The sequence below is a fragment of the Elaeis guineensis genome, chromosome 10, assembly GCF_000442705.2.
Source record: "Elaeis guineensis isolate ETL-2024a chromosome 10, EG11, whole genome shotgun sequence".
NCBI classification, from domain to species: Eukaryota; Viridiplantae; Streptophyta; class Magnoliopsida; order Arecales; family Arecaceae; genus Elaeis; species Elaeis guineensis.
The window spans coordinates 24,363,560-24,390,380 of NC_026002.2; the positions used below are offsets into that span (position 1 = coordinate 24,363,560).

At 41.4% G+C, this 26,821-nt stretch overlaps 1 protein-coding gene across 2 annotated transcripts; it reads right to left on the reverse strand.

Moving 5' to 3' along the window:
* Window positions 1–206: 206 nt before the first annotated feature.
* On the reverse strand, window positions 207–26,235 carry LOC105059877 (probable protein S-acyltransferase 19). Of its 2 annotated transcripts, XM_073244693.1 has the most exons (10): window positions 25,977–26,234; window positions 24,949–25,072; window positions 8,737–8,850; window positions 8,229–8,639; window positions 5,856–5,924; window positions 5,699–5,770; window positions 5,480–5,608; window positions 2,220–2,300; window positions 1,937–2,137; window positions 207–1,635 (listed from the first exon to the last, which is right to left on the reverse strand). In XM_073244693.1, the coding sequence occupies exons 4-10, from the start codon at window positions 8,574–8,576 to the stop codon at window positions 667–669; spliced, it is 1,869 nt and encodes a 622-aa protein (XP_073100794.1). In that variant the 5' UTR covers window positions 8,577–8,639; window positions 8,737–8,850; window positions 24,949–25,072; window positions 25,977–26,234; the 3' UTR covers window positions 207–666. The 2 variants fall into 2 exon arrangements, with proteins under 2 accessions (XP_073100794.1, XP_010941671.1); XM_010943369.4 differs by lacking the exon at window positions 24,949–25,072 and having other exon boundaries at window positions 25,977–26,235.
* Between the last annotated feature and the right edge of the window lie 586 nt (window positions 26,236–26,821).

A 26,821-nucleotide genomic window follows, 5' to 3' on the forward strand; every position in this document is an offset into this window, starting at 1 on the left:
GCTTAAATCATTTCCATACACTCTAGCAGACCTATACCCTCAAGCAAATCCTGTGATAGCCTCCATATTTAGAGGTCTTCCAATATGTACTGCTAATTCCAATGATAATTTTTTACCATAGCATTCAAGAAAACTTACAAAAAATCCGATAAAAAATATTAAGTTGGAAAAGATGATAGCTGAGATTCTTAAAACTTCAAATCTAATGAAGATAAAAAGGAATGCCCATTGATAGATCAGAAACCAACATGATCCTCAAATGAATGTACAAAAAGACATACAGCTGCATAAAAATTTTTGCGCTAAAGAAAATACATCTGATGACAATCCTTCGCTGGAGGTCAACTGTTTCACAGGCAGGAATAATTAATCAGCAAAGAAGGAAACACCGCCATGGCAGATCTGGGTGCATTGGATAGGATGACCATTCTTATGGTCATGTTTTCTCAACTGGAGCATCAGCTTGGCTCGCGGATCTAAAACCTTACAAGTTACAACAGTTTGCAGCATTAACTTAAACAGCAGTCATAATTTAATTTTCATCCTCAGCTGCCTCAAGAATTTGCTGTTGAAGCACCTCCTTATCATAAATCCCACAAGAGCAGATCCATGCCACTACTTAAACAATTCCAAAATGGTGAAATCAGAAGAATATTATGCAAGAAGTCACCTGGGTTTAGATGGAGGGTTCTTGTGAAATGTTCCAGGAACAAACACAGGAAATGAGTTTGCTGCTTGACCTCTGTCTCCATGTACCCCACGATGAACATGAGATTCCTTCCCGGTATCTGGTCTCAATACAGCAGCATTCTCATTGCCCCCCATATCCCTAACTGGAGCATTTAGAAGGGGCCCACCAAAGAATATCGATTGCCCTGTGTACATTAGTCTCTCTAATTGTGGCATAGGAGGCATCAATGAAACAGAGGCACTCGAAAGGGTTGGTCTTCGTCCATAAGCACTAGATTCTGCAGGAGGACTTACCATTGAAACCCAAGAGGTTCTCACTGGAACCGCCATAGTAGTTTCACTTCTATCAGTCATGGGTACTGACACATACCGGCCAGCTTCTTGATCCCATGTGACTGAGGCCCTTCTGGTCTCCCTAACAGCGGCAGATTGGAACATTGGGTTAGTCATCTGGATGGTTGGGAAAGGCCTTTTTGGAAGGACAGGTCGAAAACGTTCAGGAAGTGAATGCTGCAAAGGCAGCGAACTAAGAGCAACAGGATCATGGATGTGAACTGGACTGCTTAAGCTGCTTGCAGTTTGTGTACCAGTCTCACAATCTTCCTTGCTTGCAACACTCTGTGGGTACGAGTCCCCCAGAGGAGAAATCCTTGATTCTTTAGTTGCAGTAAAATCCATGCTTGTACTACTTCTGACACTTGCATTGCCACTTGAGCTGAAGTCCACATCAGGGACACGATGAGCATCAATGGGCCGAAGGACTGAAGAGGATGCCCTGGCTTTGGCTGCAGCCTTTATTGCCTCATTGGAGTCCAATTTGGCAAGCTTCCAGGCACTGATCTTAACAGTCTTTCTGGACTTGGTTGCTCTTTCAAAATACCCGGCAGCATCTGGATCAACAGTTGAAGGTACCATACCTGGCTCCAAATGTGGGATGACTTCATCCTATTGAAACCAAAGCAAGAAATCAGTCCCTGGAAACAGTCATATGTGGAGATTAGAAAAACTTCTAGCCCACTCTGTTTTACTTTGAAGTTTAGATTGTCATAAGATTTAAAATTATAGTTGGAGAAATCAAACAACATTAATTGGATGGCCAGTCTTGTTTATACCAAACGAATCATCCATGCAATCCCCATGGACGTTCTCATTAGTCTGAGTAGCTAAGATATTGGTATTTTAAAATCTTACTAATCCATCCCTTTTTGGATATGGCAGGAAAAGTGAACATGTTGTAGAGGCTTACCTGCTGGTCAACAAATACCCTCGGAGGAGTGCACCATATACCTTTATACTGAAGGCTCATGACAGAACTTCCACCACTTAAACCAGTTGTGGCAGAATTACTTGGCGAATAAATTGCATTTTGTCCTTCCTCATCTGCAGATGCTGGAGGTGCTTCACTCATAGCTCTCATAGCAACAACATACTCATACGTTGTAATTCCCTGGCATATGAGAGGAAAAGATTCAACTGGTTTTATAAAAATAAATTGCCAATTCGAAAATACATCTTTTCTTCATACTAACCTTTTTGATCAGTATCATGTGGAAAAAGAAGAGTTCACCTAAAGGCACACAAGCGAGTAATGATACTGCAGTACATGCGGCCTACAAGACAAAATCTTGGAATCATGTTCCTCACATTAAAGGTGTTATTTTCTTAAAGCATTCCAAGGGGATTATATTTGTTCAGTCAATGAGTACTTCAAAATGATATGAAGATTTTAATTTTAGAACAATTTGTTATGATGAAGCAAATCATATCTATATAAAAAACTATGAGAACATTTAAGTTGGCAGTAAAGGCAAAAAAGTTTGTTACTCAAATTCCTTCGATAGAAAATAGAGTAAAATACAAAAAAAACCATAAGATTAGGGGTAAATCACACTTATATCCAATAGTTTGAAAAACCTATGCCTACCCCCCTCAGGTTTATTTTTATCCAACACTTTATCCCATAACAGAATGTTAGTGAAACCATTAACCTTCAATGAGATCCAAATACCACATTAGAAAAAATTTCCAAAATGACAAAAATAACCTTTAGTGACGTAACCACCACCCAAGGATGTTAAAAAACATGTGCATCCTCCTCCCCACCCAAGGGCCATTTTGACTTTTTACATGAGATAAATAGTTTCACTAACACCATTAATATAATTGGGGGAAAGTGTGGATTTTTTTTACAAACTATTAGGTGTAAGTGTAATAAACGTAAACCTCACAGGGGTTTTATAATTTACTCTAGAGAAAAGATACAAGACATTGATATTTAATGGCTTTTGCATATCTTTTGAATTCTCCTTCACAATGGAAAGGAATAAAGAGAACATAAGTACTACAAAATGATGAAACTTTGCATGGTCAATAACAAATGTGGGCGGTATCTACCCCTTCATAAGATGCAACCCATAGTAATAACTATTAATTGGAGTGCTTGTAACTGCAATTTCCTCCAACTAGGCCAGTATGCGCACCATTAGCCAAATTAAATAACAAAGTCAAAAGAAAAAAAAAAGAGTCTAAATATGCAGGATGACTGGATGAAAACACTAAATACTATAACTTAAACTCATGTCAACTTGCTTATCTACAATTATCTGCCCTTATGCTACACATATTATCAGTATCCAGTTAGACTGATTATTAATCATCTTTTTTACCATTCTCTTGGTGAGCATGCCATTGAAATCATAACTGGAAATGGACAGCAGTACCCATTTGCTAGCTCTCAACTCTCCTTCGTAATATGATAGTCTATCAGAATATGGATGTTCTATCCTTTCTAACACACCTAACTGATGATTATGTGTAATGCAACTTGATTGTCAGAATTCCTTTAGTATTTGTAATGTCAAATAAAATCAAATCATTTTGTTATCATTTTATTATCTAAAAAGACACAATATTCAATGGCTCATCCTTGTAAAGCAAACCAAACAATACTTTGGAAATCTTTAAGATGCATAGTTGTAGGACTCACACAGAATTTCATTCCAAGATTATTAAAATAAGTGCATGATGGCATAAAAATAAGAATATGGTAGGGAAGGAAGGTCAGCAAAAACAACAAGCCTAGTGACAAATTAATAAGTCAGCTTGTTAAATGGTTCATGGTATACGCCTAGATAACAAGACAGATTCACTTGATCATTTTCCAGCTTGTCATAAGAGCAAATTGGTGTGTCAATCAGCTTCACACACAAATTCCAACCTTGAACTATCATTCAAGTGCATGATTCCATAGAGATCGGCTAAAACTTGGCTGTGCAACTTTTGTGCCCAAGCAATAACAAAATTTGCTTAATTTTTGTGTCCATAAAACATTAAAAAAAAAAAAAAAAGATCAGAAGCACTAAAACAAATTAAAATAGAATAACCAACTTGGCCATGGAGACATCAGACAAAAGGTCCTTGATCAAACATTTCATGCAAACAAGACTTCTTGAGACCAGATGTTGACTTGTTGGTCTATCAACTCTTTTGATGCTCCATAAGCATACTGTCCAAGAAACTCCTAGCCCCACAAATTTTCAGCCAAAAAAGGCAATCTTGACATCTGGTTGTATTAAAGGAGGGAGAAAAGATGAGGGGGGGGGGAGCGGGGAAGGACTAGTAATAACAGCTTTAGCACGAGGGAAAACTTTCAACAATTCAACCCGTAATGTTAGACTGCATCACGACATTTTTAACAACCTATCTAATTAAACACACACACACACACACACACACACACACACACACACACAGAGAGAGAGAGAGAGAACCTTAAATTTTGATGCCAAGCAACGTAGGAGGCTAAATTAAACACGTGCAGGAGAGAAAATATGATGTAGCATGGATCGGAAGATTGCTAGATCAATGCCAAAGCCTGCCACAGTTTGCGTGGAAGCAGCAAGCTTCTGGAAGGCATAAGTTCTTGCACAAATATTGGATTTTAGAGATCTTGGATTCATTGAAAAGGTCTCTTAGAGATCAAAGATTATATCTTCCAAACCTTCAAAAGTAGCAATCTGATGTCGACTCAAAACACATGCTTCATGCGAGAGTCTAGAAATAGAGGTGAGAGGCAAAACTAGACTTAAACCTTTTGAATAATGAAACTTATTGGCACATAGTACCTCCGATACTCTTATTTCAGGCGTGTACATGTATCGGGTACATTTTCGGTGCGGCACCGGTACTCTTATCTCTGTATTCTTGAGATTGTAAGTTTGTCCCTTGATGAACCGGATGTGGAGAAGAAGCTTTTTACTGATGATACAGAGAATGAAGCAGCTGAAACTATTATCACTTGATTATCAAGACTTATTATTTTAATTTCTTCTACTTTTTTAGACTGCTAGTTTTTTTCTTTTCATTAATTGCAAGTATTTGTTTGTTTTTTATGATGATACTTATAAATTTAGTTGAGATTTGAGAACTTAATTTTATTAATATTCGAATATTATATATATGATTCAGTTTTTTCATATATTTTTATTAATATTAAAATATTATATATATTTAAATATTAATAAAAATATAAAATGTCTAGCCGTATTCGTATCGTAGTTTTTTCAATTTTTTCCGTATCGGTGTACCTGTACCATAAAATATCCATACCGCATACCGATATCTATGCTTTCTAGCTCCATAGTGCCCCATTGAAGATAGTGGCCCAGACCCAATTCCACCAATACTTTCTTATATAACAGAAATTCTAAGTGAGGATAGTTATGGCCCACAAACCTGCAACCATTAATCATCTCGAGAAAACAGGACAAACTTGAAACATCAAACTTACCACAATAGTTGCAAATGGAGCACGAGAGAAACCATTTCCTAGTTTCTCCTTAACAATGCTCTCTGTACCCTTCTTATCAACAAAGCAGAGAATAAGAACAGCAATGCCTACACCACATTCGATTGCAAGCTGGAGAACAAGAAAATGTTATGAGTTCAAATAAACTGAGGATCTCTACTCAAAAGAATTCAACAAATTTACATAGTATTAGCTGCATACCCAAATGAGACTAGTGGCCATAAGAGAAATAAATGTTATATAATTTTTCCTCCCCACGCAATTATTCAGCCACTGTAGACAAATATATAACACATGAATTTTTTTATCTCATTGAAAATTAAGAAATTAATAAATTAAGTGGTACATGAGAAAGTACCCGACAGTGATGGTCAAACCCATCAACACATTTATCACAACTTCTGCAATGTTTACTGAAATTGCGAACCTGCAAGGTGCAGAAATATATGAATAACCTAAGAAGTCATAAATATCAGAATGGCTCTATAGATTATTGAAATGTTCTCTAGCATTATTAATTCAACCCATAAAACAGGTACAACAGACTAGAAACTTCACTATAATTAGCAGATGTCCAACATAAAGAAAACCACTAGCACATAAAAGATGTGCATAATCCAAGAAAGAAGGTTTTTCAAATTATGATCAAGACAAAAATCATTTCAGGAACAAATGCTGGAAACAAGCATTTTATATGGACATTTCTAACCAAAACCATTTGATTAACAGGGATGCGGTAGGTTAAATTATTAACAGGTTAGTAGGTTTAATTATTACAAGGTAAATGATGTGTTTAATTGATGCAAGAATAAAACTTATAACAAGGCATAAATTCAAAAAAATAAAAGATCTAGAAAAGGAAGCAATTCAAGAGCATTTCCTCAATCACATATGCCTTAAGTTACATTATTAAGGGACCAACAAAAACTACAATAGCTAAGAAAATAAGAGGAAAACCCATTCTTCAAATACTGATTGTGACATAGTTTTAAATTTCATTACCTAAGGGAGCGGATGGAGGAGTGATGAAGAGAAGGCATTGAGAAAAGAAATTAAAAAAAAAAAAAAAAGAAACACAGATTGAGTATTTCAGATACTAAGGATGGGATGCACCTCACAGAAGCAGAAACATGGTTGACAAATGGATGCATGCAGGCAAGGGAAACTGAATTGTGCAATTTACAGAAAGGCTTCAGGTGAATGTGGGAGATTAATTACTTATTAAGAGCCTAACGGGACTCTGATACCTGTAACTTCTTTGCTATATTATAGATATTATATCTTATGAGTTCAAATTGGACAAATTTAAAAGTTCAACTAAGTCTAAGAAGCCTACAAGGCTATTGAAAAGAGTGAAATGTGCTGATTTTAGTTAAAAAAGTATCCAATTTTAAAGCCAGATTCAACCTCCCATCCTTATCTTTGGTATCCGCTTCTCTTCTCTCTCCTCTCCCCCGCCATGTTTTTCTCTTCTTCCTTCTCTCACATTTAATCAAGTACCTCGAGATAGTTTCTTTTAATTTCAACTTGCCATCCAATTTGAAAAATCACTTGTTTAATTTCTCAAATCCATCAAAGCCTGCAAATCCTGGAATTTACAGAAATCTGAATAGTTGCATAAAATTTAGTTTTGGGTATAGATTGCACCTTGTCTTAAAGTTCTAACCTCTAACTTCCTGAGCACCAATAACCAATTACTCAGGACCAGTGTGGCAATATAGCAGTTTTTGTGCTCTTGTTTCTCTACAAATTAGTGAAATACCACAAGGAGATCGATGTTGAAGATAGCACAAGGGCATCACACATCTTAATTAAATTCCATAAACTTTTTAAATTTTGGGTGGTGGCTGTTATTACTGAGATAACAACAAATATAGGTGATTTATGTCTTTAAAAAAAGAACAGGACATAACAACTGTCAAAGCTACTAGTAGCAAGCTAATGTAAATATAGGACGTCTCAAAACTTGAACAATACCTGGACCATTCAGTTTAACCTCAAGTACCTTAAAACAATACTTAGATATGGGCATTGACATGACACTTCAGTATGGGTCCGTAAAAAGAATTTATTAGATACTAGAAGGATCCGATACTTGGACATGCACCTGCACCTAACAAACCCAAGTGCATGTAACATTTGGGACAGGGAGGAAAACAACAAAATAAACAAAAAGAATAAACATTCAAAAGTAGAAGATCCTTTCGAGAGAGAAAACAGATATTGATAATGAATTTAAATGGTAAGACTCTGAAATTAAAAAAAAAAAAAAGAAATCTAAAACAAATAGAATGTGAGGATGATATGAACAAATCTGAGACCTTGAGAAACTTTTGGAAGGAGAAGATTTCAAGCAAATATGATAAATGATAATTAATGCCCTTCCCCCTTCTGAATTAATATATGCCTTGGTAACATTTTAGGGTCTACTTCCATGATAGGTTTCAACTAATTGTAATGAAATGAGGAGAGAAAAAAGATAAGAATTATCTTGGAAAACATATGCTGCCTTCACTGGTGACTGGGAAATATGAATTATATAAACTTATAACAAGTATAGCTTGACATATAAAGGGATTCTAACACAACACTACAGTTAAATAATGGTTTTCCTCTTTCATCAATGTCACGAGGGTACCTTGCATGTATTACCCAAGCACAAAAAGGAATTGATGAATTTATAAAGCAATAATACTCAATCAATTAAATATACATCATCTAAAGCCTTTACCTCCGCATTGCACAATGTACAGAACAAAGCCTCTTCCCCACCAGCTTGTTGCTCAGTGGTTTCTGGTTTGCAGCAATCTTCTTTTACAAATAATGCACAGATGAACCCTCCAAATCTGCAGCAAGGTGACTCAATTCTACTTGGTGGGCCCACTGGGGTATTTATCCCTGCATCTCCTCCAGGTGAAGTTTTTTTATTAGGATTACCATCTAGAGAGCTTGTACAAGCTGATGATAGAGAAGAATGTGCTCCAATTGCATTATTATCAAGATTGTCGAGTTCGTTTGTGCCTTGCACCACCAGATTATTCTTAGGTAAATTAATGACCTCATTATCAAACTTTGGCATAATTCCAGGATCAGCAGGGTTTATACGTGTACAACGAACATAAAGAATAAAAACTGCAAGTGCCTGAAATAACATTATAAGAAATAAAGAATCAATAGTATTATAACAAGATCCATCATATTAACAGAAGACAGACATGAGACAGGAGGAGTTCACATACCACAGGAGTGTAAACAGCAATTGAAGCATATTCAAATATCTGTTTACCGAGAAAGGGTGCAAAGAAAGCATAGAATGCAACAACCAGAAGAAAGAACACTGTGATAGCAATAACCTATTAAAAGAAATGAAAAAAGAAAAGAAAATCAGTACCAATGAGTACAATGGTTTCTCAAAATAACTGAAGCTAAAGCTAAGGAGATAACATATTGATAAACTCAAGATGATAATAAAGATCCTGACATATGCAACGAACAAATAGAGGCAATCAGCAAGGCTCCGAAATTTTGTTTCAACCAACAACACAGAATTATGATAAATATCACAATACTTCTTGCCAAGTTTTGTGTACTTATACCAGTGGTGGCTGCTGATAGCTTGAAGTACAGGTAGGCACAGTACCCACAGACGTACGCATAGTAAGCTGCTGGAGGTGAGACAGCATATGTACCAGGTGCAGTATAATCCTGTACCAGAAGCCCATAATGTATAGGTACCTTACTGATACAGTATGATACACTTGATATTGGGCAATACGACTTTGTGCAGGAAACAATATTTCTTGCACATTAAGTTTCACTAATTTCAATACCAAAGAGAAATGCATCATCATTGTTTGCAAGGAAATAAGTACCGCTCCGAGTATCATACCAAAACAAGAAAAAATATACTATAAGATGAGGACTTTTGGCTCACTATCTAGGTAATAGTCCATATCAACCTATGATGAACACACATGTTGATGCAAGCGGGCATGTGTTGATATGGGTTGGCACACTGGTACCCAGTTCCAGTCCAACTCTCATCCAATACGAGCAGTAAATGCAAGAGCAACACTGATGCAGAGAGGGTTTTAGATCAAGGATTCGAAAACTGCCTGACTCATACCAAACAAAGCCCATACCAGTGTCTAGGGGCTTGGTTCGGGCTAAAATTGACTGAATTGCATTCAAACAGCCCAAACCAACATGGATCATGCAATTCATGTGGATCAAAGCTGTTCCACCTTAGACCAGCTCCAAACTATGCAGTACATGTGGATACTGCCCGAGGTGCCTTGTTTACGTTGTTCATTCCTCTTATTGCCACTGTTTGAATGTAGAAACTAGGGGAAGGAAAGAGAGAAGGTGGCAATGGGGATTTTTGCATCGCATGCTTGAATCTAAACCCATTTCTTGACCTAAAACACATTCTAGTTATGTAACTTTCTTCCCCACTCCCTTTTTTTAAAAAAAAATTCTTCAAAAATCTGAACCTCTATTTGAACTTGATTTGAAAAACTAAGGGAAAACTCTGGCAAATTGAGTTTACAATATGTTTGATCATTGGATGCATGCCATAGAGCATGAATCCACAATCAAAATCAAGTAATTTTGGGGTTCTTCGTCGATCCTTAAAACTTACACCAAAAAATCTTGTAAGACATACAAATGATGTTCATTCGGATAAGAATAATTTATTTTCTGCTATTAATTTTTCAAATTAATCTTCATACAATTGATTTTAAAAACAGTAAACGATGAATTTTGGGAAAATATAACATATGGGCACTAGTGATGTACACATGCTATCAAAATTTGGGGTTAAAAGATTAATTTTGACACAAATAGATCCTTTTACTTCGTGAAGAAACATTAAAATCATGATAATAATGGTTTGTAAAACTAGACTCATATGATTTCATTTTTATAATTAGAAGCATTCTAGATATACTGGACCCCAGAAGCAAGATTGAAGAGATCCACAATATAACTTGTTGGTGCAGAATTCTGTCGAAGTCGGAGAAGCTGGAGCTGGGATGACCGCGGCCGCCGCCGGGACCTGTAAAGAAAGTCTAAACTGGAGTTGGGGGTGCTCCGGCAAGATCCTCCTACGCTCAAGTCAGTACTCTGCTTCAACAGAAATGAAGTGCTCGAGCGAAAATTTTGACAGAGTTTCGAGATAGAGTTACCAACCTCGAGAAGAACGTATCTGAGGGTCCTTATTTATAGACGGAGGGTGTAACTGACCGACAGCGACGTCTGTAACCGTCTGGTAGTGGACCGCTCAGAGCCGCGTGGAGTTTGTTACGGAGAGTAGTGGCGTCAGGGGTCGTTCAGGGCCACGTGGAGCTTGTTGCGGAGAGTGGAGTGGTGTCCGTTGTCGGGACTTGCCAGAGAGTGGTGGAGCTGCATGGAATCCGTTGCAGAGAGTGGAGCAGGATGGCGGCTCTTGTCGTGGCTTGTCAAAGAGTGGTGGAACCGCGTGGAATCCGTTGCAGCGAGTGGAGTAAGGTAGTGGCCCTTGTTGTGGCTTGCCAGAGAGTTTGGATCCGTCGGCTGAAGCTCGGCTGGGATGCCTGATGGAGCAAAATGGCTCTTTACATCATCGTTCTAGGAGAGGCTCGGATGTTCCGAGGTTGCTGACGAATCTACTGTTGTCGGACGCTTCGGGTGCTGACTTTTCAGGTGGGAGTCACCTGCTGTAGGAGCTCGGATGGAGATTTTTTGTTGACGAAGTCCGGAGAAGTCCGATCGCTAGGAAAGTCCGTCTGGGATTTATCTGATGTGGAAGCTCATCCGAAGATCGTCCGCCGGGGAAGTCCGATTTTATGGGAAGCCTGGTAGGAGGTCGGCCGGCGATGGACTTCGGATAGCGCTGGGGAGGCTCGACAGACATCGGAGGCGATCGGCTATCGCAGGGACCCAGTTGCTGGAGCTCGTCCGTCATAGAAGCTCGTCTGGAATCCATCCGCTGGAGAAGTTCGGAAGGGCTTCGATTCTCGCGAGAGGTCGAAAGGGGGCCGTTTATTGTAGGAGCTCGGGCGAGGACCAGTTGTCGTGGAAGCTCGGAGTAGTGTCCCGCTGTAGAAGTTCGTCTAGAACCCACTCGCTACGGAGTAGCTCGGCTGGAGTCTACCTGTAACAGAAGTTCGGAAGAAATTTGCTTACAGGAGATATCTGGGGTAGACAGCCTGTTATAGGAGTTTGGAGTAGACCGTTCGTAGCAGAAGTTCGGCTCTCACGGGAGCTCGATTAGGATCCGGGAGGCGGTCGATCGCCGTAGAAACTTGGATGGAGTCTGATTACTGTAGAAATCTCGTTGTTGGGGAAGCTCGGATACTGACGAAGCCCGGAAGAAGTTCGGAGTAGGATCGTCCGTGGCCGGAAGAAGTCCGGGAGAGACTCGGGGAATGGTTGGCTGCTGTAGGAGGTCGACTGTCAGTAAGGCCCAGAGGGCCTTTGGGGCGGCCCGGTGGGTGAACGCAGAAGTCCATTGTCGGAGAAGTCCGGACGGCCGAGGGAGTTCGGAGAGGCGCCACATACAAGGTCGAGAGCCGGAAGAGCCCTGAAGGATCGGTCTTTTACAAACTTCGACCGGGGGGTATTTTATACCCAACACCAGTCCCCCTACTTCCGAGTTAGAAAAATTCTCACGACCGAAGCGGCTCTCCTCGATTCTCGCACTCGACGGTTGCCAGGTATTTTGACGTTCGACATGCTGGTACTGGAGCCTTTTCGGAAAAGGTTTTTTTTTTTGTTTTCCCTTCTTCCTGTTCCATTTCGGAGCCATGCTGATTTTCTTTTATCGCAGACATGGATGCAAGCGTGGCTCGGAGGTTAGCCCAGGATCTCAAGACCCACAAGAGAAAAGACGCCTCAACTTCGGGGTCGGTGAAGAGAGCCAGGACAGAAGGGACAAGCTCGGCCGTGCCTGCTCCGATGCCCGTCGCCGTTGAAGCCCCTTCCGATGCCGAACCGAAAGTCCCCCGAGCTCCTTCACAGAGCTCCTCGACCGAGGGTCCCATTTCGGAGGTTCGTCCCGAGGAGGCATCTGGGGCCGAAGGGAGGAGGAGAAGGAAGACCCTGACCCGGAGGAGTCGCAGTCGCGAGGCTGCCGCCGAGGGGGCCGACGGCTCCGAGGAAGACCTGGGTGAAAATCCCTTCAATAACAGAGACTTAATAAAGAGGCTGGTCGAAGGGTGCATTCTGCCCGAGGTAGTTAAGAGAATCGTCCTCACCGATCCCGAGCTGCGGGCCTGGGACTCTCTGAGATCTTTCCTCCAAGTAGGTTAACTCATCCTTTTCCTTCTCCCTGCTTCTTTAATTTATTCTTCAGCCCTTATGTCGACTCCCCGACCCTTCTTGCAGATTGGGCACCAGCTCGTCGCCAACATCGAGACGGCGAAGATCGCCAAGAAGGAGGCAGCTCGGGCAGAAGAGGGTTGCCTAGCCGGGGCTGCCCGCCTTGAAGAGAAGATCGCCGAGGTCCTAAGCCTCCAAGAGGCGCTGGAAAAGGAAGGACAAACCTCATCCGATCTGAGGACCGCCTTGGAGGAGGAGAGAGGAAAGGCTGAGGCCGAGGTCTCCGCGTTAAGGGCACAGGTCTCCGAGTTGAAGGAGCAGGTTTCCGAGTTGAAAGTGCGGATTCCGTCTCTGGTCTCGAAGGCAAGGACTCGAGCAGTGGAGGAGTTTAAAGCCTCCCCCGAGATGAAGGATCTGAAGGTCTAGTTCGGCCAGGACGCCTTCATCAAGGGGTTCGAGCTCTGCCAAGAGAAGATGGCCGAGAGGTTTCCCGAGTTGGATCTCGGCTTCCTGAACGAGACGTTAGATGATGAAGCCGGACCATCCGAAGTCGCTGTCGGTCCTCTTCCAGTCGGGACCTCGTCGACTGCCATGGCCGCCGCTGACGATCTTCCGGGGACACCGACCCCCTCTACTTCTGCCCCAGAGGTCCGAAACCTCTAGTTTTGTATTTTTTCCTTTGTGGTGATTTTTTCCTCATTCTCTTGTACTTGAAATTTATTTGATCAATGAAGCCGGATTCGCCTTTACGGAGGGTCCCTCCTCTCTTTTTTCGTATTCTTTTCTTTTTTTTTTGCCTTCTTGTATTAATTTGAGTCGTGGCACTCTTGTCCTCCAACGACAGTGTCCTGCCGAAGCCCTTCCCCTGCCGGAGGGTATTCCCTTGAAGTCGATGATACGAGACCTCCAAAGGAAAATTCGTCAGTTGACAAGAAAATCCAAGAAGCTGGAAGACGAACTTCACCGGCTGAAGGAGAGCCATTCAGAGGCCACCGCGGAGGCTACTCACTTTCGGGACCTCCATAAGAAAAGTTTCATGGAATACACCAAAAGGAAAGCTGACTTCATTACGGAGCTTGAGGAACTCCGGAAACGTGCCAGCGACCGGTCTTGGACTCAAGCTTCCAAGATTAGCTCCCTTAAAGTCGAGCTGGCGGCCGCACGGGAGAAGATCGACCGGCTGGAAGGGAGCTCGTCCCGACTCACAGTCCAGACTGACCGCGACCAAGACTGGTCGAAGAGGTTCTCCGACCTTCAAAAATGGCTGCAAGACGCCGAGGCGACTTATGATGCCTATCGAGTCGGCTGAAGCAGACAAGTAGAGGACTACCAAAGGAGGCTCCAGACGGCGACTGACGAAGTTGCCCGCCTTCAGAAGCGACTGTCCGAGAGAGTCCAACATGTCCCTGCGCAAGGTTCTGACGAGCTTTGCTCCTTGAGGGGGACTATGACGGAACTGTCTGTAGCCCTTGGGCGGGAGAAAGCCGAATTACGGTGGCTGAAGGTTCAGCTGGTCCACGAGCAGCAGGCAGTCAAGGATGCTGAGGCAGAGTCCGAGGTCTTGAGGAGGAGGCTTCGAGAGTCAGAGGACGAGCGCCGGTGGTTCCAAAGGATATTCCAGGATATGTTGCTGAAAAAAATGGAACTGGAAAAGGAAGTCGAAAATTTAAGACAATCCATAGCAAGGGCCGGAACCGAGAGCTCGAAGTCGGAAGAAACTGGGCTTCCTTAGAGCCTCTTTTTCTTCTTTCTTTTCTTTTTGTTTTTTGGCCTTTAAAGCTTTGTAACGTGTACCTCACCAACAAAATGAAAATGAAATTGTCTATTACCTTATCCATTCTGGTATTAAATGGTTGTTTACCAAACTCCATTTGTCTTCCGTCTTATTTGGCGTCGACGTAGTTTGTAATCCCTCGCCAGTTCTTGCTTTGAGTCGTCGTTCACCGAACTTCTTTTGTCTTCCGTCTTGTTCGTTGCCGACGTAATTTGAAGGTTCCTGATCGTCGCCGTGTCGATTTGCCCTTAGGGACTAGAGATTTTCGACAAGGATTTTCTCTCTCGTCGAGACAAGGTCTCTTGTGCCTTTGATGTAGTTCGTTTTTCACCTATCGCCAGTGTAGTTCGTCGCTTTCTCTTTTCGTCTCCCCTTTTCTTCTGTGTTTGAGTGAGGGTCTTCCCTCTGCTCTTGACGGGGTCGTGAGAGTGTAGAGGAGTCATTGAGGAAGCTTTCCTCCTTGTCGATCAACCGAGTCTTTGTTTGCGTCGAGATGAGGTCCTCCCCTTGTTCCCGACAGTCGGTTTCAGCTCGTGTCAGGACGAGGTTCTCCTCCTGTTCCTAACAAAGCTGTGGGGGCACATAAGGGCCGTTGTGAGGGCCTCTCCCCCCATCCGGTCTTTAGAAAATCGGGCCTTCGACTTTGCTCATGTTAGGACGAGGTTCTCCTCCTATTCCTAACAAGGCTATGGGGGCACATAAAAGTCGTTGTAAGGGCCTCTCCCTCCATCCGGTCTTTAAGAAACCGGACCTTCGGCTTTGCTCATGTTAGGACGAGGTTCTCCTCCTGTTTCTAACAAGGCTGTGGAGGCACATAAGGGCCGTTGTAAGGGCCTCTCCCCCCATCCGGTCTTTAAGAAATCGGGCCTTCGGCTTTGCTCATGTTGGGACGAGGTTCTCCTCCTATTCCTAACAAAGCTGTGGGGGCACATAAGGGCCGTTGTAAGGACCTCTCCCCCCATCCGGTTTTTAGGAAATCGGGCCTTCGACTTTGCTCATGTTAGGACGAGATTCTCCTCCTGTTCCTAACAAGGCTGTGGGGGCACATCAGGGCCGTTGTGAGGGCCTCTCCCCCCATCCGGTCTTTAAAAAATCGGACCTTCGACTTTGCTCATGTTAGGACGAGATTCTCCTCCTGTTCCTAACAAGACTGTGGGGGCACATCAGGACCGTTGTGAGGGCCTCTCCTCCCATCCGGTTTTTAAGAAACCGGACCTTCGACTTTGCTCATGTTAGGACGAGGTTCTCCTCTTGCTCCTAACATGCTTAATTTCAATTGCATAAGAGAGTTATTTTCTGTCGTTATAAACTCATGCTAAAAGAAAAATATGCAAATATGAAGAGAATTTTCATTCAGGACAGTTATTGGTAATACATTCGTAGATTTTTCGAACCCTATAACCGCGGAAGGTCTGCTCCCCACCGGGATCCCCCCGAGACGGAGTTGATAATCCCAATTGGAGGCCGATCTTCTGGCTGCTCCTCCCTCCTTGGCGGTTCCGGCTGCGGCAGGGCCCTAGGCCGATCTTCCTTTCCTTCAGATCGGCGTCGAATGAATCTGTCGAGCCGACCTCGTCTGATGAGCTCCTCGATCTCGTCTCGGAGCTGAATACACTCCGTATCGTGGCCGTGGTCATGATGATAGAGGCAGAATTTGTTCAGGTTGCGCTTTTCGGAGTGCGAGCGCATCCTCTCCGGCCTTGGGAGTTGCTCCCTAACCTCCATCAGCACTTGCATTTTTGATGCGTCGAGAGGGGCGTAGCTGTAGAATCTCCCGAGAGGAGAGCCTCGCTGAACTCGATGGTCTAGGCTTCTCTATTGACGAACTCGGGGAGGAGTCCGGACGGGCCTGTGCCCGAGAGGAGTTCGAGAGCGTGGCCGAGCTTCACTCGGCCCTTTTTCAACTACGGACTTGCTCGAGTCTCCCGCGTGCCGCTCTCTCGCGGTCTCTTCGTCCTTCATCTTGAAGGCTTCTTCTGCTCGGGCATATCCTTCGGCTCGAGCCAGCAAATCGACAAAATCTCTGGGGTACTTCTTTTCTAAGGAGAACAGAAGGTCGTTCTTCTGAAAGCCGCCTTTCAGAGCGGCCATCGCGACCGATTGGTCCAAGTTCCGGACCTCCAACGCAGCGACGTTGAAACGGTTGACGTAAGTCCGGATAGATTCCCCCTCCCTTTGCTTGATGTTAATGAGGGACTCCGAACCTCTCCGGGGATGCCGGTTGCTAACAAAATGAGCCGCGAACTGGTGGCTCATCTGGTCAAAGAAAAAGATGGTATACGATCTCAACGCCGAGTACCAATTCCTTGCTGCTCCCTTCAGGGTGGATGGAAAAGCTCGACACAGAATGGCATCTGGCGCGCCATGGAGCAGCATCATCGTCCGGAAGGCCTCCAGGTGATCGACCGGGTCCGAGGTCCCGTCATAGCTTTCAAATTGGGGGACCTTGAACTTTGACGGGATCGGTTCCTGTATGATCATTTGAGAGAAGGGAGGGTCAGTACATATGTCCTCACCATAAGCAGGGGGAGCGTGACGGAGTTCTTCGATCCGTCGGTTCATCTCTTGAAGCCTTCGATCCAGGAAGTCCTCTCGACTGCGGGTCTCGAGGGTCATTGGGCAGAATGGAGGTAGAGATCCTCCGGAAGTAGAATCGTAATCGGACTGAGGACTCTCCACCCTCGGATTTGTCTTTCCGGGAAAGACGAGGCGACTGGCCCAAGTGGCCCGCCCTATCGTCGGATTTTGGAATTCCAACGACGTTCTCTCCAACTGCACCGACGCCTGCGGTTGTTGTTGCTGTTGCATGGCCTGCACCGCTTCAGTGAGGCCTCTGACCTGCTGAACGAGCAGGTCAAATTGCTCCGCACCGACCGCCGTTGCCGGAGGAGGAGCCTGGGAAACTAGAGGTAAGGCTGGAGCCTGAGATCTGGCCGCGGAGGCCGTAGATCACCTGGTGGATGCTCTGCGGAGAGGCATCGGGTGAAGATCTAGTAGAAAGAGAAGAGGATGTCGGAGAAGATGACCGAAATCAGTCCCGTTAAGCACTCCTTTAAGAACAAGGGTACTGCAAAGACACAGCCCTTCCTCTAGCGCCAATTCTGTTGGTGCAGAATTCCGTCGAAGTCAGAGAAGCTAGAGCTGGGATGACCGCGGCCGCCGTCAGGACCTGCAAAGAAAGTCTAAACCGGAGTTGGGGGTACTCCGGCAAGATCCTCTGACGCTCAAGTCAGTACTCTGCTTCAACAGAAATGGAGTGCTCGAGCAAAAATTTTAGCAGAGTTTCGAGATAGAGTTACCAGCCTCGAGAAGAACGTATCTGAGGGTCCTTATTTATAGACGGAGGGTGTAACTGACCGATAGCGACGTCTGTAACCGTCTGGTAGTAGACCGCTCAGAGCCGCGTGGAGTTTGTTACGGAGAGTAGTGGCGTCAGGGGTCGTTCAGGGCTACGTGGAGCTTGTTGCGAAGAGTGGAGTGGTGTCCATTGTCGGGACTTGCCAGAGATTGGTGGAGCTGCATGGAATCCGTTGCAGAGAGTGGAGCAGGATGGCGGCTCTTATCGTGGCTTGTCAGAGAGTGGTGGAACCGCGCGGAATCCATTGCAGCGAGTGGAGTAAGGTAGTGGCCCTTGTTGTGGCTTGCCAGAGAGTTTGGATCCATCGGCTGCAGCTCGACTGGGATGCCTGATGGAGCATAATAGCTCTTTACATCGTCGTTCTAGGAGAGGCTCGGATGTTCTGAGGTCGCTGACGAATCTACTGTTGTCGGACGCTTCGGGTGCTGACCTTTCAGGCGGGAGTCACCTGCTGTAGGAGCTCGGATGGAGATTTTTTGTTGACGAAGTCCGGAGAAGTCCGATCGCTAGGGAAGTCCGTCTGGGATTTATCTGATGTGAAAGCTCATCCGAAGATCGTCCGTCGGGGAAGTCCGATTTTATGGGAAGCCTGGTAGGAGGTCGGCCGGCGATGGACTTCGGATAGTGCTGGGGAGGCTCGACAGACATCGAAGGCGATCGGCTATCGCAGGGACCCAGTTGCTGGAGCTCGTCCGTTATAGAAACTCGTCTGGAATCCATCCGTCGGAGAAGTTTGGACGAGCTTCAGTTCTCGCGAGAGGTCGAAAGGGGGCCGTTTATTGTAGGAGCTCGGACGAGGACCAGTTATCGTGGAAGCTCGGAGTAGTGTCCCGCTGTAGAAGTTCGTCCAGAGCCCACTCGCTACGGAGTAGCTCGGCTGGAGTCTACCTGTAACAGAAGTTCGGAAGAAATTTGCTTACAGAAGATATCTGAGGTAGACAGCCCGCTATAAAAGTTCGGAGTAGACCGTTCGTAGCAGAAGTTCAGCTCTCGCGAGAGCTCGATTAGGATCCGGGGGGCGGTCGATCGCCGTAGAAACTTGGGTGGAGTCTGGTTACTGTAGAAATCTCGTTGTCGGGGAAGCTCGGATGCTGACGAAGCCCGGAAGAAGTTCGGAGTAGGGTCGTCCGTGGCCGGAAGAAGTCCGGGAGAGACTCGGGGAATGGTTGGCTGCTATAGGAGGTCGACTGTCAGTGAGGCCCAGAGGGCCTTTGGGGCGGCCCGATGGGTGAACGCAGAAGTCCATTGTCAGAGAAGTCCGGACGGCCGAGAGAGTTCGGAGAGGCGCCACATACAAGATCGGGAGCCGGAAGAGCCCCGAAGGATCGGTCTTTTACAAACTTCGGCCGGGGGGATATTTTATACCCAACATAACTATTATCGAGAGAACAGTCTATCATCTTACTTGACTTCTGGTTTTATGAATATAATAGGGCCAATAAGAACTTGTTTTTCAGATATTATGAACTCTTCCTATTTTAAAAGAATGTTTTGGATAACAATCAAAACAATCCTTTTGCAAACACAACAAGTTTAAATATTTAATTAAATCATTTTTCTAAAGTTTGGCAACCATACAGCCCCCTACCATCAACAGAGCTGCTAAAGTCTTTTTCTTTGAAATGTTGTATATGCATACACATATAACGCACTACTAGGCCTTAATTTTTGATTGCCAAATGAGGTTATATGGATATATTGCTTTCCATATTTAAGATATATATAAAATCAGAATTCCATCTTTCATTGCTTTTATGTTCCTGTGCAAACTCCAAACCAGAAATAAAATGTCCTAGACTTAGAACTAACTACTACTTAACTAACGATGATTTAGTGTTTCTGACAAACCAACATATAGGACCCATTTAATACATCTAAAAATTGTCCTAATGATTAGCTATTGTTTCATTTATTGGAATTCCAAGCAGCATTTTCTTATTATTCCACAAATTTCCAAGTTTTGAATTATTTTAAATACTTGCAATGGTGGGTTACAAAGAAATTAAGCATAAGTGCACACATCCTAATGGAACATGATTCATATCATGGAAAATTCCCACACAAAGGATTAAGTGTTTCCATGTGTGAATTAGTTGCCTGGGGGAGAGGGGGGTTTGGGACCATGTGACATGGACATAGACAAACAAATCAGATTTGAACACATATCCAACCATTTGACTCACCAATGGGACCAAAAGAAGATACAGGGGCATGTTGGAAGAAAATAATTTTAGCTAATATATAGTTATATCTCAAAATATTCATTAAGGTCTTCTAGCATATATTTTTCTCATTCAAGCTTCCCAATTAGCTCAAGGATATATGATAATGATATTTTGATTTAATGCCTACTCCTTGACCAATATCAGAAAAAGAACTGCAATTCATCTTTTGATGACATGATAGCAAGTCAAGCACATCGTTGGAAGTAAGGTTTTAAGTACCATGGGATGGGGTTGCCCTGGGTTTTTTATGGAATAAGACACCCCACCATGCAACACTCGTGATGGTGGATGTCCTATCTCAATACATTTCCGAACTCATTCTGTCCTGACACTCAGGATAGTGCGATGCCCCACCATTGCACCATGATTTAAACATTCATTGGAAGAGTCCAACTCCTGACCATTTTTTTATAATGCTGCAAACAAAGAATTCAATAACTTTCAAGGTGTTTGATCACTTTGATACGTATCCAATTCAGATACATATCCAACATGGATTCTTGCAGTTCAACACAAGTGTGCACATAACAAGGGTGGAAAATGTGAATTTTTGTTCTGATAAATGCTCCAAACCTCCCACATGAAATAAAAATCAGACTCAGTTTACATCCCCCTTTTTTTTGGAATGGGGGGGTGCGGCAGAGGATCTTTCAGGTGTTGTAGCAAAGCTCTTCCTCAGCACATATTTTGGTATCTAAAGCTCCAATCTAGTAAACAAGATTTAAAAAACCAAACTTCTAAAATATTGGACTTTTTGTTTCTTTAGAATGTAAGCATGAAATGATACCTCCAAGGACACCAAAGCAACATAAAACAATATCTACTTTATTTCCTTTACTCTGCATTTTTTCCTTTATTTTTTCTGATGATCATCAATTCATTTTCTTCATTTGGATCTTTTTCATTATTATAAAATTAAAACTTTAATAATAACACAGCTAAAACCAAACTGAAAACTTGTTCTTAAACTTGCAGCTCTTATTGACTCAGTTCTAATAATCCAGTAGGCAAAAGAAGCTGCATTAAATTGCCTATGCAAACCAATTTCTTGGGTGATTTGGCATGCTTAACAGATATTTTAAAGTTTACACCCAAGTTTCATAACAATTTTGAATCAGCATTTCCTTCTATAGTAACATGGGGATCCTACTAAAACTATTTGTACCAAATCATAAAAATTAATGGAACTTTTCTGATTCTTTAGTTATGCCTTAGTCAAGTTACTGATATATGATCATAACAAATTCCTTTCATGCACTGGCATTATATATTTCACATAAGAGTATAAATTATTGTGTATTAAACCATATTTTAGAGTGGCAATTATATTTTGGTCTCACCAAAAAGATAAACCCTTTCTGATCTTAAGTCATGACAGATGCTTTCATTCAGGCCCTATCGGCTAGAAATGACTCATGGAAAACGACTATGCAATGACAAACAGATTAATATACCTGACTCTTGAACAAAATCAAACCTACCATACTCCTTTTTTTTTTTGGTAGGGTTTAAGCAACTTAAGTTCTTCCACAGATTACCTCCATCCACAATTTGCATCAAAGATAATTCAAAAGAACTCAGTTTCAGGCAGAAATGGAGTTCATTACTTAATTCAACCTTGTAAAGGCATTCTGCATGCTTTATATTGTATTTAATCCCTAGAAAACTAAGTTTTATTCAAGTCACTCCACTAGACTTGTGAGTTCTACAAATAGATTTATGGCTTGAAAAAAGCAATCCTGGGGTGATTAAAATGGAAAGGATGTTGAACTAATTTTTTCCTTGAAAATTCAATACATTCTAGAATATCCATCCTTAGTCATTAGAGTGCAGTGAAATTTGATATTCATGGACACTGTACTAATCCAATAAGCTACCTAACATACTCCAGTAAAAAATTTCCTATACCTGCTTTCTCTAATGAACTGTTAGACTTGGAGAGCAAGTTTTAGTGTGTGTGTCCTATGTTGCTTAAGAAAGTACTTTTGCGACTTTTAGAGCAAAACAGTACTTTTGAAAAAAAATAAGTGTTTGGTGGCATTATCTAAGAAGTGCTTCTACAAGTAGAAAAGTTTAAAAGTGCTCTTGAAAGAGGCTAGAAAACCTAGGTTCTGGCTTTTTCACTTTACGAACATTTTAGAAAGCAGAATCAACAAAAAAAATGCGCTTAGACTCTCCAACACATGAGCACAAATATATAAATGAAGATAGTTCGTATACATGCAATTCATTTACAAGCTCAAATATATATATATAATGATTGCTATTCTATCAGACTAAACATGTGGTGCAATGTATATATATAATATAATATGCTCCAGAATTATGCATCATTACTCATGTTGTTTGAAGAATCATAAATCATAGCTATTTGTAAACAAGAGACTGGGTTACTTATGCGGATTATATTAGCCTAAGAATTGCCCTTGAGTCTAGGAAGTTAAGATTTTCTTTGGCTTGTCTTCTCATGTGATTTTCCCTTTTTCTTGTCACTTCATTCTTCAATTTAGCTTTGTCATCCAACTTTATTATCTTGACAGTGGGTTCTGAAATTTCTTTGAATTACATTCCTTTTTGCGTATTCTGGTTTTTTACCTTTTATTCACTGTTCACCAACAAGAACAAAAACAAAAGAAGAATGAGGGGGAGCAACAAACAAATAGTTCATAAGTAGTCCATTGAATAATTTATTGCACTACAGTAAGTTTTATAATTGCCTGGATATGACTAAGTTATTCCATATACATTATGTCCATCTTACAAGTTTGGTCACCCTACCTGTCAATTGGCTAATATTTTACAAGATGTCTACATACACAGCAGCCACCAATGCGCACTCATTAATGTTTTGCATCATGTTTAAGCATGGAGGACAAGATTGATTTACAAAATAGTATTGAGCTCATAAAATATCTCAGCAATCCAGGGATAAATTTTGAAAAAATTAGTATAAAACTATTAAAAAAAGATAAAATACAAATCAAATAAATATTGAAATAATGACACATAAAAAATGTTATTATACAAAGCAAAAGTATATAAAAAACAAAAGTAATAATTTCTAGAATTAAACATAAAATTTTAAAAGTAAAATAAGGTTTTGAATAAGTCAGTATAATTTTCCAAAAAATGTATATATATTATAAGTTGAGATATAATGAAAACAAAATAGTTATTAAAAAGTATGATTATGAAAGTTCCAAATGCTAACTAAAAGGGATTTCAAGTCAAAAACTCACATAGTTAAAAAACAATAACAAAGTATGAAAAAATTCAAATCTAATCCTATCTGATTTAGATTGGATCGCAAATTGGATCAAGTGTGGATCCCATCAAATTGGATTTAACTCAATTGATCTCGACAAACTTGATATAATACAATGAAAATTAGTTAAACTCCAAGTTTAGCTTGATTGTGTCCTAATCTAGACATAAAATAGAGCAAGCATGATCTAAACCCGTAAAAGTGATTCATTACATTAAATCTAAATATTACGCTTAAAACAGTATGGGTTGGATATTGATGAAGCTAGATACATACACTGATTTGACATTCCTAACTAAGTGACATACAAATTACCAATAAATATTTTATTTTTAGATACCTAAGTAAGAAACAAAACAATGAAGTGAGAGAGGACGACTAAACTTATGTAGTCCATCAACAACAGGTTTCTAAGTTTTGACAGCGTTGGTAACAGACTTTTAAAAAACCACAATGAAACTCTCTTTCCTTTCAACTTTTGAGACACCTAATTAGGGAAGCCAAACAGCAACTTGAAAGAGGAGGACTGGCCTGATCTAGTTCCGTGGAGAAGTCCATCAAACTTCTCATTCTTTTTCTTAAAAAACAGGGGGTTGGGGTGGGGGGGGAGAGATAAGTCCATCAGACTTTTTTTTAAAATTTTTTTTCAACATTTCTAATGAAGGAAGCCAAAGAAAGAGATGAGAGGACGATATACTGCATCAGTCCATAAGCACTATAGGATTGCCAGGGATGCGTCTAATGTACTAGGCGATTCACAAATTTCTGGGAGTCCATCATATTGTATACTCAACCAGGGGAAAACCAGATGCCCCTCCGTCAAATAAACAGCAGTTGGATTTATATGTTTAATAAGCAGTAAATTAATACATTAATAATATGGTAAAAATTTAATAGCAGAAAACTTCCACTTAGGATAGTGTGTCCCCTTCAGAGTCTCTTCAACAACTTGTCCCTGCACCCAACACCCAATTTCAAAGCATTTCTTATTAAAAAAAAAAATCATGAGAGTTGCCTCTTTGTACTCAGCTCCTGCACATGCACCTGCTTCTGTTAACTAAGGGTAAATTAATCGATGATGTGAGAGTCAAGTGAACCTCTTTTTTTATTCTTCTGACAATTTTTCTCATTTTTGGAGAGGGAAGAGCTTTCTCTCTCCTATCTACTAAATGCATATATCGGCATATATACAGATGTTCCCAAGGCAATACTTCCCATTAACTTGTGGCATCTTATTTCATACATTTTGGGTGTATATATGTGCACATGCATGTGAATGCACTCACACACATGAATAAATTAATTTGCTTGAGCTCCATTCACGCCCTATTTTCCAAAATTGCCAACGTTAAGATTACATGTTGAGAGTCGATGTCAGCTTAACCATTAGAGTTAAAACATTCTCAAACTCTCATAGGTCCATTTTCTGTCCATAACACCCATGCACTGCTGGTTAAATTAAATTTCCCCCTGTGTTTTGCAATGTTTCACTTATTCTACTGGAAAAGGGAAGAAAAATGTTCAAACCTTCCGGCAATTTCTCCATTATTAGTTATACTCTGTTGATATAATCCACACCTTGTGTTCTTCACAATCATTGAAAACACAAGGAACGCTACTCGTAGAATGGCTGACCCAAAAGGAATGCATGCTAATAACAGGTAAGAGAAAAGGAAAAGAAACAAATTATAAGTCAGACCTCTTTTTGGATGATATATGAATCAAATACATATATGGAGAACTTAGAAATCAAAAAAAAAAAAAAAGAAAAAAAATAGTTCTGATCATATTTATTGTCATCTTATCTAAATACAGTTTCAGTAACGAGATACGCAAATGTGAGCCATGTCAACTTCTGTTAAACATATACTGCACTTGCACAAAGTACAATCAGTGTAACTGGAAATTCAAGGGCATCTATGCAGATAGAAAAACTCATTTAGCAATATATGAAAAGAAATGGTGAACTGAATCCTGTTGTGGTAAAGCAAGGATAAACCACATGTTGAACCATGGATACAAAACATCTTAGAATTTCAAAGTAAGAAAAACTGAAGCTATTTGAGCCCTTCTGATGTCACTGCAGAGTCTACAAACACAGTTCCATTCAGCATCAACAAGGAACACAAATAAATCTCAGAAATAGAACAATGTAGATCTAACACAAAACCAAAGGCATAAAACGATCCAATTGCTTCTGGAAAGAAGAAAGAAGAACCCATAAGAGAGATCCATAAACTTGATATGGTCACCAAAACCAAGTAGCAAACCCCCCAGGATAAAACCTGAAAATTCGTGGACATGGTTGACTCGAAATGAAGCTTGTTCTGACAAAATCCAAGGAAATAGGAACTGCATACTTCCACGAAGGATCCACGAAATCCAGAAGCAATCAAAGATAAAAACAACGAAACCTAGCATGAAAAATACGAAAGTTTCGAACTTTTTCCAAAGCCATTTCTCTCCAAGCAATTTAAAGCCACCGAGGGCCAGATAAGACCCAATCCACAAGAAATCTTCCATAAAAAGAAAAAAAACCACAAAAAGAGCACTACCTGAAAGTTGTGAGCAGGGAGTTGCCATCCATGGCGCCTCACCATGACTGCAGGCAAGGACTCCTCTAAGGATCCCTCCGATCAGAGCACCAAAAGGGGGAGAAGCCCAGAAGACAAGGGCACGAAAGTGTCTTTTGGTTGAAGGGGTAAAAGAACAAAGAACCCCACCCACGACACAAGCCTCAGAGGAGGAAAACAGAGGGCTTAAATTGAGTTGTCTGGGTCTCTAAGTGGAGACCTTTTGAGCGGGACAGCAGGGAGGGTACCACCTCAGTACATGGGCTTTAGAAGCGGAGAGAAGGGGTTTTTTCTCCTTTTTTTTTTTTTTAATTCCTTTGGACCGTTTTTTTATAAACCAGATATATTAAATTAAGATAAATATATCCATAAATATCAAAAAATAAAATAAATAATAATTCAAAAGAAATATGTATCGCCGCCCACAGCATAAATCCAGTATAATCAGTTATATATATTGTTATCCAATCAATCGCACTATTATTTTTTCATAAATATGTATCATTTTAAAAGGCTGTGGATTTATTTTTATTATCCAACAATCATACCTTAAAGGACAGGTAACCATATGTTAATCATCAGAGAATATCCCTCAAGTATCATATGAAAAGCTTTTAGAAGTTTAGAATTTTTACAGTATTCAACAAATCATTCCATCCAATACGCAGTTCTATCACGGTAAGTTTCTTTTACTTTAGAAAGCCAGTGGTGCAATTATCTGGGTCATTCTTTCACACGTGCGAGACGTTCGTTAAATAGCTATATTTACTTCGGATTACCCGTAGCATTGAACGCCGACACGGTAGTAAGGGTGCGTGACGGAAGAT